The sequence below is a fragment of the Chiloscyllium plagiosum genome, chromosome 4, assembly GCF_004010195.1.
Source record: "Chiloscyllium plagiosum isolate BGI_BamShark_2017 chromosome 4, ASM401019v2, whole genome shotgun sequence".
Lineage (NCBI taxonomy): Eukaryota > Metazoa > Chordata > Chondrichthyes > Orectolobiformes > Hemiscylliidae > Chiloscyllium > Chiloscyllium plagiosum.
In genome coordinates this window covers 132,500,844-132,515,466 of record NC_057713.1, presented here as the reverse complement: position 1 = coordinate 132,515,466, position 14,623 = coordinate 132,500,844, and the positions used below count along the sequence as shown (strand labels likewise).

The 14,623-nt window shown below is 38.5% G+C and overlaps 1 protein-coding gene across 5 annotated transcripts in view; it reads right to left on the bottom strand.

Moving 5' to 3' along the window:
* Positions 1-8,464: 8,464 nt before the first annotated feature.
* Positions 8,465-14,623, bottom strand: part of mybl1 (v-myb avian myeloblastosis viral oncogene homolog-like 1) — a 62,758-nt gene continuing 56,599 nt past the window's right edge. For 2 of the 5 annotated variants that reach the window (XM_043689269.1, XM_043689268.1), the window contains one exon: positions 8,467-11,797. In XM_043689269.1, coding sequence (XP_043545204.1) covers positions 11,672-11,797 — 126 coding nt within the window. In that variant the 3' untranslated portion in view covers positions 8,467-11,671. Of the gene's footprint in view, positions 11,798-11,943; positions 12,144-14,623 lie in introns of all 5 variants that reach the window. The other 3 variants (XR_006311529.1, XM_043689265.1, XM_043689266.1) reach the window with 3 other exon arrangements.

The window sequence follows — 14,623 nt, the reverse complement described above, 5'->3', positions numbered from 1 at the left end:
CACTGGCTGAGGTGGCTGCACCATGGGATACAGTTGGGAGGGAGTTCCTTGACAGCCCTTAACATTGACTCCAACGAAGTCTCATGGCTTCAAGTTAAACATGGGTAAGGAAACCTCCGGCTGATTATCCTGTACCATCCTTCCTTGACTGATGAACCTGTACTCCTCCATGTTGAACAGCACTTGAAGGATGTCCTGAGGATTGCAAGGACACAGAATGTATTCTGGATGGGGGACTTCAATTGAGCTGGTCTTGTCCTAAAGGACATAGCTGCTAGTCTGGGTCTGCAAAAGGTGATGAGGGAACCAACAAGAGGGAAAAACACACTTGACTTCATCCTCACCAATCTGCCAACTGCAGATGCATCTGTCCATGACAGTATCAATATGAGTGACCACTGCACAGTCTTCATGGAGACAAAGTCCTGCTTTCACATTGAGAATGCCCTCCATCATGTTGTGTGGCACTATCACCATGTTAAATGGGACAGACTTCAAACAGATCGAGCAACTCAAGGCTGGGCATCCATGAGGCGCTATGGGCCATCAACAGCAGCAGAACTGTACTCCAGCACAATCTGTAACCTCATGGCCTGGTATCCCCTGCTCAACCATTACTTTCAAGCCTGGGGTTCACTGGAGAGTGCAGGAGGGCATGCCAGGAGCAGCACCAGGCAGACCTGAAGATGAGATGTCAACCTGGTGAAGCTACCAACATGGAGAAAGTGAGGACTGCAGATGCTGGAGATCAGAGCTGAAAATGTGTTGCTGGAAATGTGTTGCTGGAATTCCTGAAGAAGGGCTCATGCCCGAAACGTTGACTCTCCTACTCCTTGGATGCTGCCTGACCTGCTGCGCTTTTCCAGAAGCTACCAACATGCCAAACAATATAAACAGCAAGTGACAGAGGTAAGCAATCCCATAACCAGCAGATCAGATTTAAGCTCTGCAGTCCTGTCACATCCAGTTATGAATGGTGGGTGGGCAATTAAACAACTCACTGGAGGAGGAAGAAGCTTCACAAATATCCCCATCCTCAATGCTGGAAGAGCCCAACACATCAGTGCAAAAGATAAGGCTGAAGTTTTCAAAGCAATCTTCAGCCAAACGTGCTGAGTCGATGATCCATTTCAGCCTCCTGTAGCAGTCCTCAGCATTACAGATATCAGTCTTCAGCCAATTTGATTCACTCCAAGTGATATCAGAAACGGCTGGAGACACTGGATACTGCAAAGGCTGCGGGCCCTGACAACATTCCGACAATAATACTGAAGACTTGTGCTCCAAAACTTGCTGCTTCCTTGACAAGCTGTTCCAGTACAGACATCTATCTGAAGTGTTAACTTTACTTTTTCTCCACAGTTGTTCATAGACCTGCTGAGTTTCCCCAGAAATTTCTGTTCTTGTTTCTAATCTTCAATATTCACATTTCTTTTTTTATTCTGCGTACATTATGCACATTGGAACTCCCCATTCCCAGGTTGGCTTTGTTTATCCAGAGTGTACATATTAATACATAACAACTTAAGAAAAAGGAGCAGAAGTAAGCCATTTTGCCCCTTGACTCTGTTCCACCATTTGATATGTTCATAACTGATCTCATCTTAGCCTCAACTCCACTTTCCACTTTTCATAATCCTTCAACCTGTTATGAATTGAAAATATGTTTATCTCCTCCTTAAATTTACTCAATGTCCCAGCAACCACTGCACTCCTGGGAATGAATTCCACAGATTCATGACTGGCTGAGAGAAGTAATTTCTCCCCATCTCGGTTTTAAATCTGCCCTTTATCCTAAAACTGTGACCTCTCATTCCAGATTGTTCCACGTGAAGAAACATCCTCTCGACGTCTACTTTGTCAATCCCCTTTAGCATCTTCTTAACCTCAATTAGATCTCCTCTCATTCTTCTAAACTCTGGGGAAATCAGCCTAATCTGCTCAATCTTTCTTGAAAAGCCCTTCATCTCTGGAATCAATCTAGTGAATGGAAACATCAGATTTGTTGACTTAAATTATAATTTATTTCATGAATAATTTTATTACCTTTATATATACAGGTCCTTGACAAAACTCTTTTACCGAAAGAAGTCCCAATATTGGTTGAAATCTGAAACATCAGGCCACATAATGCTAATTAGAATATAGAATATCCTTTATTGTCATATGTATCCAATGTGAAACGTACTGTCATTGTCTATAGGCACCATTCACATTAATTTACAATAAAATTTTAAAAATAATTTAAACAGAGCCAAACTTTTACTTCTCCACTGCTGCAACGTGCTGCAGCCAGAGTCCCCTTCTGGCATTCCCACCCCCACCATGCCCCACAGAGAGAGTGTCCCGCTCCCGCATTCCCAACCCCACCATGCCCCACAGAGAGAGTGTCCCGCTCCCGCATTCCCAACCCCACCATGCCCCACAGAGAGAGTGTCCCGCTCCCGCATTCCCAACCCCACCATGCCCCACAGAGAGGTGTCCCGCTACACCATGCTCCACAGAGAGAGTGTCCCACTCCGGCATTCCCACCCCCACCATACCCCACAGAGAGAGTGTCCTGTTCCGGCATTCCCACCCACACCATGCCCCACAGAGAGAGTGTCCCGCTCCGGTTTTCCCACCCACACCATGCCCCACAGAGAGAGTGTCCCGCTCCGGTATTCCCACCCACACCATGCTCCACAGAGAGAGTGTCCCGCTCCGGTATTCCGACCCACACCATGCCCCACAGAGAGAGTGTCCCGCTTCGGCATTCCCACCCCCACCATACCCCACAGAGAGAGTGTCCCACTCTGGTATTCCTACCCACACCATGCTCCACAGAGAGAGTGTCCCACTCTGGTATTCCTACCCACACCATACCCCACAGAGAGAGTGTCCCACTCCGGTATTCCTACCCACACCATACCCCACAGAGAGAGTGTCCCACTCCGGTATTCCTACCCACACCATACTGCACAGAGAGAGTGTCCCACTCCAGCATTCCCACTCACACTATGCTCCACAGAGAGAGTGCCCACCCCTGGCATTCCCACCCAAACCATAGCCCACAGGGAGAGTGTCCCGCTCTGGTATTCCTACCCACACCATGCCCCACAGAAAGAGCGTCCCGCTCCGGCATTCCCACTCACACCAGGCCCCACAGAGGGAGTGTCCCAGTCTAACCACCGCACTCTGGGGTAGTGAATTCCACAGGAATGAAAGGTGTTAAGCAAACTATAAAAGGAAGAATTTGCACTCCTTTGGTGCCTTTCATCACCTCTCTAAGACCCAAAGCTTTTCCAGACAATTCAAAATGTAATCACTATTTAATACAGTGAAACACAACATGAATTTGTGTAATGTCCCATAAACAAAACGAAAGAAATAAATAACTAGGAAAGATGTTTTAGTGGTAACGAATGAGGGATGACTGTTGGTTAGGATACCAAACCGATTGTAGAATCTTTTAGATCCACTTGGGGTCTCAGTGTCTAAAAGATTGTCCGTCTGACAGTGAAGAATTATGAAAAGTCAATCAAGTCCCAAAGTCCCAGAGGTGAACCTTGAAATCATGACATTCTGACTCAGATGCTCAAAAATACATCAATCTCATGTACATTTTTTGTAAGATGCTTCAATATTTTTCTCAACTCTTCCTTTTATGTAAAGGTTTGCAATATGCACTTGCCTCAATAAAGTGTATTGAGTGACTTGTATATTATATTCCTTATCTAAACTGTCTCCGTCAATTAACTTTATTTTCACATTCAGAAAACCTACAGTTAAATCAATACTTTCTACATTGTATTGTTAATAGCTCATGAACAGTTCCATGGAGAGAAGTCTGGGAACAGATCACTTTCTTGGTTGATAGTATTAAATATGTCACCATTAAGTAAAGGAAAACTAAGGAAATTTACAGGAAAACAACAATATTGAAATCAATATCTAGACTTTCTTGGGTGTGAATTAACACAGATCTTTGTTTTTTTTGTAATACTAAACATATTTTAAGACGATAAACTCATCCATTAATTTGTACACCAAGCTGTTGATTAAATAACTTTTAAGAAGCTATGCCAAAACCCACAGCATGATGTGAGGCAGATTGACAGGCAGCAGCTGAATCTTTCCATTAAGGTAACGGACTGGCTGAACAATAGGTCACTCAAATGCATCACTTTACGGTACATATAACTGCTTTTCACTTGTCCATAAGTAACCATATGTGATCTTCTCATTCAAAAAAGCCACAATTTAAATACTGAATCTGAACAGAGTAACATTTGGCCTCTTTGTTTGAACTTGCCAAATTTAAACGTATGACCAAAATAAACTCGCTGACATGGGAAGTGCTGGGGTTTTGTAAGATCCTCCTCATTGTCTGATTGCACCAGTTTTCCAACCATGGTTTGTTATTCATTTACATCATTTAAATTCACTTAGTCTTTCTTTTACATTGAATTAGAAGTTAATGGTCACTTTATTTCCTAGGGAGAGAGAGGATTCTGACCCATTGACAATTGGGAACATTTCTATTCTTAAAATCATAAATACGGCATTTATGTGGACAAAGTGAGTTAAATGTTTTATTAAACTGTAATCATGTGACATTAGAACTGATCTAAAATATAATTTAATTAAGTTTGATTCACTATTAAGCAATAGATTAATAATTATTAAACTGCAATTCTTTTACCTTATATTGTACCCTTTGAATGAAAATTCTTACAGCCAGTTTGATATTCCTGTCTGTTACATTACATATTTTACAATAATTCATGTCTCATGAGTCATTCATTTACAGGGAGATTACTAATTTATTGGAGGGAAGTACGTAATTCTTTTAAGTATGGAATACTTTTGTCAAGTTTTAAATAACTTTTTTTCTGCGTAATAGATATTTACAATATCAAATAATATGTGGCTTAGACATAAGAGAAAAGTAATCATTACAGTGTAATCCCGATTAATGTTTAAGGTTAGGCAATGTTTGGTAGATAAATTTCGAAATAGGTTCTACCCTACAGTTGTTCGAATACTGAATGGACTCAAACTCTTAACATTCGCCTGTACCTGTGTTTTTGTTTTTGCCACTGTTTACCTATTATTTACTACCTATGCTACTTAACTCTGTGATCTGCCTGTATTGCTCGCAAGACAAAGGTTTTCACTGTGCCTCGGTACATGTGACAATAAATTCAATTCAATACATCACAAAGACAGAGAATAAAGCAGTACTCCTGTCTTTTTTTCATATTTTGACAGAGGGCACAATATCCAAAACCAAATCACCTATTTCAGGGTTAAGCATAACATTGTTGAAATGTTTTGCCAATATTTCAGTGACACCCACCTCCTTGATAGTGCCATGTAAGTTCAACTCTAACTTATTTGCCAATTCCAACAGTCTAATGTTAGTTACTTCCTGTAAACCCAAGAAGGATACCTGTTCCAATTGCAGGATGGTTTCCTACTTATATTGGTATCAGGATTCACATATATTTGGAAAGGCAAGGACTGATTAGGGATAGTTAACATGGCTTTGTGCATGCAAAATTGTGTCTCACTCACTTGTTTGAGTATTTTTGATGTGGAGGTGCTGGTGTTGGATTGGGGTGGACACTATAACCTGGTGTTGTGTGATTTTTTACAGAGTTTTTTGAAGAAGTTATAGTCATAGAGATGTACAGCATGGAAACAGACTCTTCGGTCCAATCCGTCCCTGCCGCCCAGACACTCCAACCCAATCTAGTGCCACCTGCCAGCACCTGGCTCATATTCCTCCAAACCCTTCCTATTCATATACCCATCCAAATGCCTTTTAAATGTTGCAAATGTACCAGCTTCCACCACTTCCTGTGGCAGCTCATTCCATACACAAGAAGTGATAAAGAAGATTGATGAAGTAGAGCAGGAGACATTGTCTATGTGGACTTACAGTAAGGCATTCAACAAGGTTCCACATGGTAGACTGGTTAGCAATGTTAGATCACATGATACAAAATTGGCTTGAAAATAGGTGACAGAGGGAATGGAGGGTTGTTTTTCAGACTGGAGGCCTGTCACCAGCTGTGTACCGCAAGGATCAGTGCTGGGTGCACAGCTTTCTGCCATGTCTATCAATGATTTGGATGCAAATAAAGGTGGTATTAGTAAGTTTGCAGATGACACCAAAATAGGTGATATAGTGAACAATAAAGGCGATTATCTCAGAGTACAACAAGACCATGATCAGATGGGCCGTGGAGTGGCAGATGGAATTTAATTTGAATAAATGTGAAGTATTGCATTTTGATAAGGTAAATGAGGACAGGACTTATACACATAATTTCAGGGTCCTGAGTGTGTTGCCAAAGAAAGAGATCTTGGGACACAGGTTCATAGTTCTTTTGAAAGTGGAGTCACAGGTAGACAGGGTCACAGGTAGACAGGGTAGTGAAGGAGATATTTGGTACACATGCCTTTATTGTTTAGCGCTTGGAGTATACGAGTTGGGATGTCATGTTGCAGCTGTACAGGAAATTGGTGAGACCACATTTGGAATATCACATTTAATTCTGATCTCCCTGCTATACAAAAGAGCTCAGAAAAGATTTACAAGGATGCTGCTGGGGTTTGAGCTATGGGGAGAGTCTGATTAGGCTGGGCTTATTTTCCCTGGAGCATCTGAGGCTGAGGGGTGGCCTTATAGAGGTTTATAAAATCATGAGGAGCATGGATAGGATAAATAGCCAATGTCTTTTTCACAGGGTAGGAGAGTCCAAAACATAGGTTTGAGGTGAGAGGAGAAAGATTTAAAACAGACCTAAGGGACAACTTTGCCTACAGAGGGTGGTGTGTGTATGGAATGAGCTGCTAGAGGAAGTAGCAGCATCTGGTACAGTTACAACATTTAAAAAGTGCCTGGTGGGTAAATGAATAGGAAGGGTTTAGAGGGATAGAGACCAAATGTTGGCAAATGGAACTAGATTCATTTAGGATATCTGGTAGCCATGGACAAGTTGGACCAAAGGGTCTGTTTCCATGCTGTACAACTCTAACTCTAATTAACCTAGAGTGATGAACTAAAAACAAATGAATAACCAAGAGAAACCAGTTCCTTCTTCCTCATCTGGGAGTTTAACAATTTCCCATCTAACAAATTGGGATCCTTGCCAAAAACTGGTCATAACAATTACACTTACGTAGTGTCAAATTTGAACCATTATGTCATACACCTATAGAAATTTTTTTTAATAAAGTATTATTTTGGAAGAAACCCGAAGTCATTAAAACTAGTTATGCCTTCACTATACATGTCAAAATAAAGAAATTCAAGTGAGATCAGGAAATAAATCTGGAAATTTCTGGTCTGTGGTTAATTTCAGACAGAAGTGATGGCTCAAGCTGTAAGTTTTAAAATGATTTAACATTAGCTCCAGTTTTGTAATCTATTTAGAGTCATAGAGATGTACAGCATGGAAACAGACCCTTCAGTCCAACCTGTCCACACCGACCAGATATCCCAACCCAATCTAGTTCCACCTGCCAGCACCCGGCCCATATCCCTCCAAACCCTTCCTATTCATATACCCATCCAAATGCCTCTTAAATGTTGCAATTGTACCAGCCTCCACCACACCCTCTGGCAGCTCATTCCATACACATACCACCATCTGCGTGAAAAAGTTGCCCTGTAGGTCTCTTTTAGATTTTCTTGCACTTTTTTGATTGACCACAGCTGGAAACAGTAATGTGGTGAGGATGGCAATGGACAAGTTATTCAGACACCCAGGCCAAAGTTCTGGGGATATAGGTTTGAATTCCATCAAAATAAATGGTGAAATTTGAATTCAAACACAATCGAGGATAAAATTGAGATGTAACCACTGCAGATTATTGTAAAAAAAAATGCACTGGATTCACTAATACATTTCCTTTAGGGAAAGAACGCTGCCATCCGTACCTAGTCTGCCCTACAGGTGGCACCAGACTCTCATAACATGGCTGACAGGTAATGGTCTTCTGGGCAATGAGGGATAGGCAAACATTGCTGGCCTATTACACATCCTGGCATTAAACTGAAAACACCATGCTCAATTTGACTTTTTACATGGCCGATTGTTCGGCTGTCACTTAATTTTTTAAATTTATACACAGGACGCAGGCATCACTGGCCAGGCCACCATTTATTGCCCATTCCTAATTGGCCAGAGGCCAGTTAAAAATCAACCACATTGCTGAGAGTCTGGAGTTAAATATAGGCCACACTGGATAAGGATGGCAGCTCCCCTCCCTTTATTGGCATTAGGGAACCAGACGGGTACCTCACTGTCAAGTCCAGTAAAATGAAATTTCCCTTTAAATGGTAAAAATCCAGTCGAATAATTGCAGTAGATATGGAACCTGTTTGATTCTCAGAGGGGGAAGCCCTCATGTGATTAGTGAATCAGCACTGGGTCAGTGATCTCATCACTAACAGTTTAATTACATTCCTTTTGTGCTGATTGCAGCTATTTTTCAGTTCATTTTTCTTGAAATAAAGCTTTAAATCAGAAACACAACTACATGATAGCACAGAGCAATTTAATTTGACAACATAAATATGTTCTACATGGACAGTTGGTGCTCCACTTTTTGATCCTGGCAAGGAAAGAACAAGCACCAGTACAATAAAATACATGTGACAGATCACTGCAGAAGCTTAACCCAGATGGCAGTATAATGGCATAACTAAACAACCATTCAGTATTTATGCAGCATTGTGAATAATGCAAGACTGATAATCAAAATTGTATTACGTAAATCTGTAGAGACTACACAAATCAGAGCAACTGCAGGATTTATACAACTGCTACATGTATGACATTCAACACTTCAACCCTGCAGAAACAAAACCAGCTAAAGAAAACAAAAATTAAAAAAAAACAAAAAAAAACCTTCAAAAAGTGTCCAATTAAAATGTGCTTAGCCAACACAGCATGCAAGATAGAACCTTCACACATAAAATAGCTGTTAAATGTTACAGAATCACTGTTTCCATCATACAAACTATGTACATTCTATACACAGTGCATCAGATGCTCCCTTGTCCATCTCTCATTAGCAGCAAGCATACCCTGCTATTACACATAGCAGTATGACTCAGGAGAGGAAAGTGTCTAAATATTTTATAGCTATTTAAGAACTATGTACTTTTTTTTACATGTCAGTGCTACATTTCCATGCACACATTTTTACTCTGCAGATCCACATAACTAAAACCTTTCTACAAAGAAAAACATACACACATTTCTTTAAAGTAAAAGTGCAAATATCTTCAGATTAGGCAAGTTGAAGCCAATGTTTTACATCCGCATGAAATCAAAAGTTCTTAGATTTGGGAAATCATTTATTTAACATTCAGTAGGTCTAATACAATTTATTTCTCTCTTCAGATATTTTTAAGATTAGGTGGTTTAGCTTTATGCTTATCTTTTTAAAAAGTATACAAACTGATTTTTAAAAAAATGATACTGAGCTTGAATGGCAGGTGTTTTTGCCCTCCAATTTGCTGCAATATGGTTAGACTATGAATTGAGTTTAGAAAATATAAGCTTTATGGAGATGACTGGTCATTATAGCTGCATGACTACAATAAGGGGAGGCAATATGAACATATAACTTAAAATTAATAGAAAAGGGCAATTTAACTAGCTTTGTAAAAGCATGCAAAAGATAATTAAAATGAATTGATCTGATATTGAATTCAGCAGACAATCTTTTATCGCTGAAGTTGTAGCACAGTATAGACTGGAAACTAGTTAATGTGTCGTTCAGTATAATTCATAAATTCACTTTTAGCACATGGATTTCATGGCTCCCAAGAGAGGCAAATATTTATTCAAAACTTCCTTTTGTTAGTTGAAAATAAAGCTCTTATTAACATGGTTCAGCTATAATGCAATTTGATTTTTTGGACTCCAATATTCACAATATAACTGACCACCCAATATTGAATTTTACTACTGCTTTAAAGTTGCTAAAAAGCTTCCCTCTCACCACAATTTATAAACATATGATGCATTGAGAATTAGATCATTATGCCATGAAAATATTAATCAGACGTGATGTTATGAAAAGAAAAATAACTAACAATTTTTCATAAATTGTAGATTGCAATTGTAGTTAATGCTTCTTGTATTAAATAGAACATCTTTGCTTAAAGTACATTTATGGAAGCATATATATATTTTATGAAAACTGGTTAAACATATGAATTGCAATATTAAGGTGCAACTGACTAATAATGGAATTGCATGCAATATCTTGCTAAAAAAAAACATGAACAGCAGACCAGATCAAGAACAAAACATTTCATGTCCTTTGGTTGTTTAGTCAATTCTCAATTTAACAAGCTAGCATTTGTGCACATCCATTATTGATGAAACATATAAGTGCAGAATATAAATGATATTGCAATTGTGGCTAGGTTTGGAAGTGGAATGGTATTATTTATATTTACAGAGGCAGGATATGCTACTGTAAAATGCTTAAGATGCAAGTTGTGCACAGTTGGCATTCTGCTTCAGCCACCTCTCCTGGAAGCTATGATGAGGAGTGGGGTAGCAATGCAAGAGTAGTTTTAAACAGGAGCATTAATCAGCAGTTACCTTATGCAAAGAAAGATGAGGAAAGTTTTCTTTCCTCTGCCCATGTCTTGGATCCAAGTACTCAATGGAATAAGGAGACAACTGAAAGTGAATACCAGCTCCTACCCCTCAATAAACCAGTCCACTTTAAATGGTTATACCTCAAGATATTTGCATTTCTTTTAAGTATCTAAATATGAAGAAAATTCATCTAATAAGTGTGCATTTTTTGGAATTTGTGACGAATAGAAATCTTTTCTTATAAACAGGAATCAACATTGTCTCCCAGGTGCTCGATCCATACACATAAATACTATTAAGCTGAAAATAATTTAAGAAAATGTACACTTTCCTCCCAATTAATAACTTTTCCCTGCTTCTACATACAATACATTCAAGACGCTACCTCACGTTTCAGAAACTTATGTTAAATACTGGTATTTCACTAAAGTGAAATAAAAAAGAATTCTTCATCCTGTCTACATACATTATAAAAACACTTGGTCTTATGCTTCACTTACATTTATTTGATCATATATTAACATATGCTCAAAATAAAGCATACCATACAACAGGAAATTATCTTAGTTTCGTCAATTGCCAAATATCTGATATCAGTTGGTTTAATTTTTAATGCTTGATTCCAAGCAACAAATCCTAATTGGTCAATATATTTGGTTAAGAATTTGGATCAGTTGCAAAAATATAACTACATGACAATTACCCATTATATGGCATTATATCCATCAATAGCATTTAGTCTGTTCTTTTTACAGCATATTCAAGACAAAAGAGTGCAACTCAAGACAGTACTCATCTCCACCTTTCCATCCATTGTGTTTCATTTGGCTTTAAATATAAGCACACATTACATTTAGCAAAAGCAGCTTCATTTTAGTTTTGGTTAGCTTTTTTTTAAGAAAAAATGTCAGAATTTTTAACCAACTTAAGCCTCTTGACAGAAATCATGCCTTAGGTGGGTTAGGAGTTAGGTTTACGATTAAACACTTCCGCTCCAAATAATCTGGATCATTTTTAGTGTAAATTGATAGGGCTCCTTCAGCAGTGAGCAGTTATAGGATCAGGCTCCTGCTTGTGTTGCTGCCATTAAATGCATTCAGGTATCTCCGAGCCTGTTCAGTCATTATCAGCTGATCTTCCGTCTTCCCACAAGCTACAGCTTCCCATTCACTGCTCATCTGTGTATCATACAAAATAAAATGCATCATAAATAAGAAAAATATCCTCAAAGTTCCTCCAAAGTAATACTAGAGACTTGTGGTAATTACAAAGAAAGCAGAGTAGTCATCAATTAACTTGCTTATTAATTTTCTTCCAATACTACCTTATAGCTTTTGAAAAACTTGATTCAAATGTCTCCAGAACATTCCACCCTCATAAAACTTGTCAAGGCACAGATTCCATTCTTGAGGGATAGATGATCGTCATTTAGTTACAAATGTTTGCTCATGTTGAGAGGAACCAGTACCTTCCTTAAGTGGATCCCACAAGCTTTGAATTTGGGAATGGACGGAGTCCTGATATCTATATATGTGTACAGATTGCGTTAACAAGATTTTAACCACAAAGTTTGAACTAATAGCAGAGAAATTTAAATTTTTACCATGAATGTTTGAAGATTTGTATTCAAAAAAGAAGAACGGCTTACATTCATACAACATTTTTCAAAAGCACTGGATGTTTTGAAGTGCTTTAAAGCCACCGAAACATTTCTAAACTTTGGTGGCTGTTGTAAGGAGAAGATGATGCAATGATAATGTCACTCTGGTAATCTAGAGCCACAGGCAATACTCTCAGGACATCAGTGGATGAGAGTTTTATTTTTATAATCATTCACTCAATCGGAGCCAGACCACAAAAAAACCTCAAAATTCTAATAAACCCTGAACAAATCTCTAAAGCTCATTTGCTGTTTTGTACACCAGCTTATATCAACCTATACACCTACCACTCTGATAACTTTTGAGACTAGATGATTCCATTGTTCTTTTTGCTGACCTCCCAGTCACCTTAAAGACCTATTAGTTGAAACCTCAGCAACTTGTGTTCTAGTGCTTAAGCAACCCTTATTTGCTCATCACCCAATCATCAATGGCCAATGATGGTTTTCTTTTCCCATTATTAAGTTTCTCTTTTTTAAATAAAAGTTTCTATCACCCCCAACTATCTTTAATTTATGTACACTACCAATGATGGCCAAATAGTCTACAAATGGTCTAACTAATTCAATCTCAAATATTTTGAAGTTGTCACAACTGGATCCAGAGTAACTTTACTGCAAGATAACCATTCCACAGAGGTGAATTTGTGTGACATTCTTGCTCAGAGGCCATGCTAATTTACTCTATTGTTCCAAGTGAAACATTCTGTCACATGACTTTAATTAGTGTCCCAAATGGTATCAGTAACTTTTTAGCTACCGTATACACTCATGTAAAAGTCAAATTTTTAAAAATATTTTTAAAGGTTCAATTTATATGATTGACTAATAAACGGCCACTAGCTTGAAGGAGCTGAAATTCATGCTGCAGTTCAAAATATCGTATTATCAGCAGAAGTCAATTTGGTCGCCCAACTAATCCCAGGTAAAGAAGATAAACACAATGGTAAAGATAAAGGTAATTACTACATAAAAGGAAGAAAAACATGAATGAATTACTGGTGGTAAAATTTTATTTATACATAACAGTACAAAAATTTAACATGACAAAGACTAATTGAAATCCTTGTTCAACATCATTATGGCCTGGTATAACGGCATACTTAAAATGAAACATTTATTAAATTCTGAATGTGTAAACATCTTGAACTTTCCTGCCAAATTCTTCCATTTCCCTCCCATTTACTTTCATATGAAATGAACCTTAGTAGTATTAACAAATTTGTCAAAGAATTAAAGATATATGTAGCTAATACACCTTACTTTTATTCAGATATAATGGCACAATTAAAATGATTAACTTTTTAATAATATTAACTTTTCGATGTATAGTGAACAAAGTGCAATAAGTGCCGATAGACTTAGTACTGACAGACTTAGTACAGTCTGAATGAATGAATCAAAACGTGCTGTCGTAAAGTGGGCTAAGTAGAGTTATAACTGAATGAATAGAGACATAATATAGTAAATAAAGAGTGATGAGTAGAGTTACTGGTATGAATGAATGAATGCAAACGGGAACGTACAGTTTCCTTTGTAAGAGGTTGGCTTTTACACGAGTATATATGGTATTGGCTTGTTTAATATACATTAGAAAATGACATTTGTCACAAGTATTCAGAGCTCAGGGTCCTTTTTAATTGGGTTGCATGTGTCCACTGCTGTCCGACATTGATTGGTCCATCATTATAATAGCATAAGTCAGCTAGGCAAAAGTGAGGACTGCAGATGCTGGAGATTAGAGTCAAGGTTAGAGTAGTGCTGGAAACGCACAGCAGGTCAGGCAGCATCCGAGGATCAGGAAAATCGATGTTCTGGGCAGGAACCTTTCATCAGGAGCCGCAGGAAAATCCATGTTTTGAGCAGGAGCCCTACATCCTGATGAACGGCTTTTGCCCGAAATGTCGATTTTCCTGCTCCTCGGACGCTGCCTGACCTGCTGTGCATTTCCAGCACCACTCTAACCTTGCTCCAGAGTACACACCTGCTGTTGCTAAGCATGTAGGCTCAAATATTGTACCGTTAAGATCCAAATAATTTTATTCTTCCCTCTCCAATACCAATAAAAGACTAAACAAAAGCATCGTGTCCCAATTCCTTTAATAAATTATTAAAATTTGAGATTCATTTACACTTTGTACCTCCTCATTTTCAATTTGTTTGTTTCAAGCTATTCAGGTAATTAATGATGATATTATTCTCCTACTGACCTCCCATGGTAAATAAACAGTTATGGCTGATTCCCCTCACCGGCCCATAAGGACAAACCCTCATTTTAACGGAGTCCCCTATTTCTGCACATGTCAATAAGTGGAAACATCATTTCCATGTTCAGTTTGTCAAG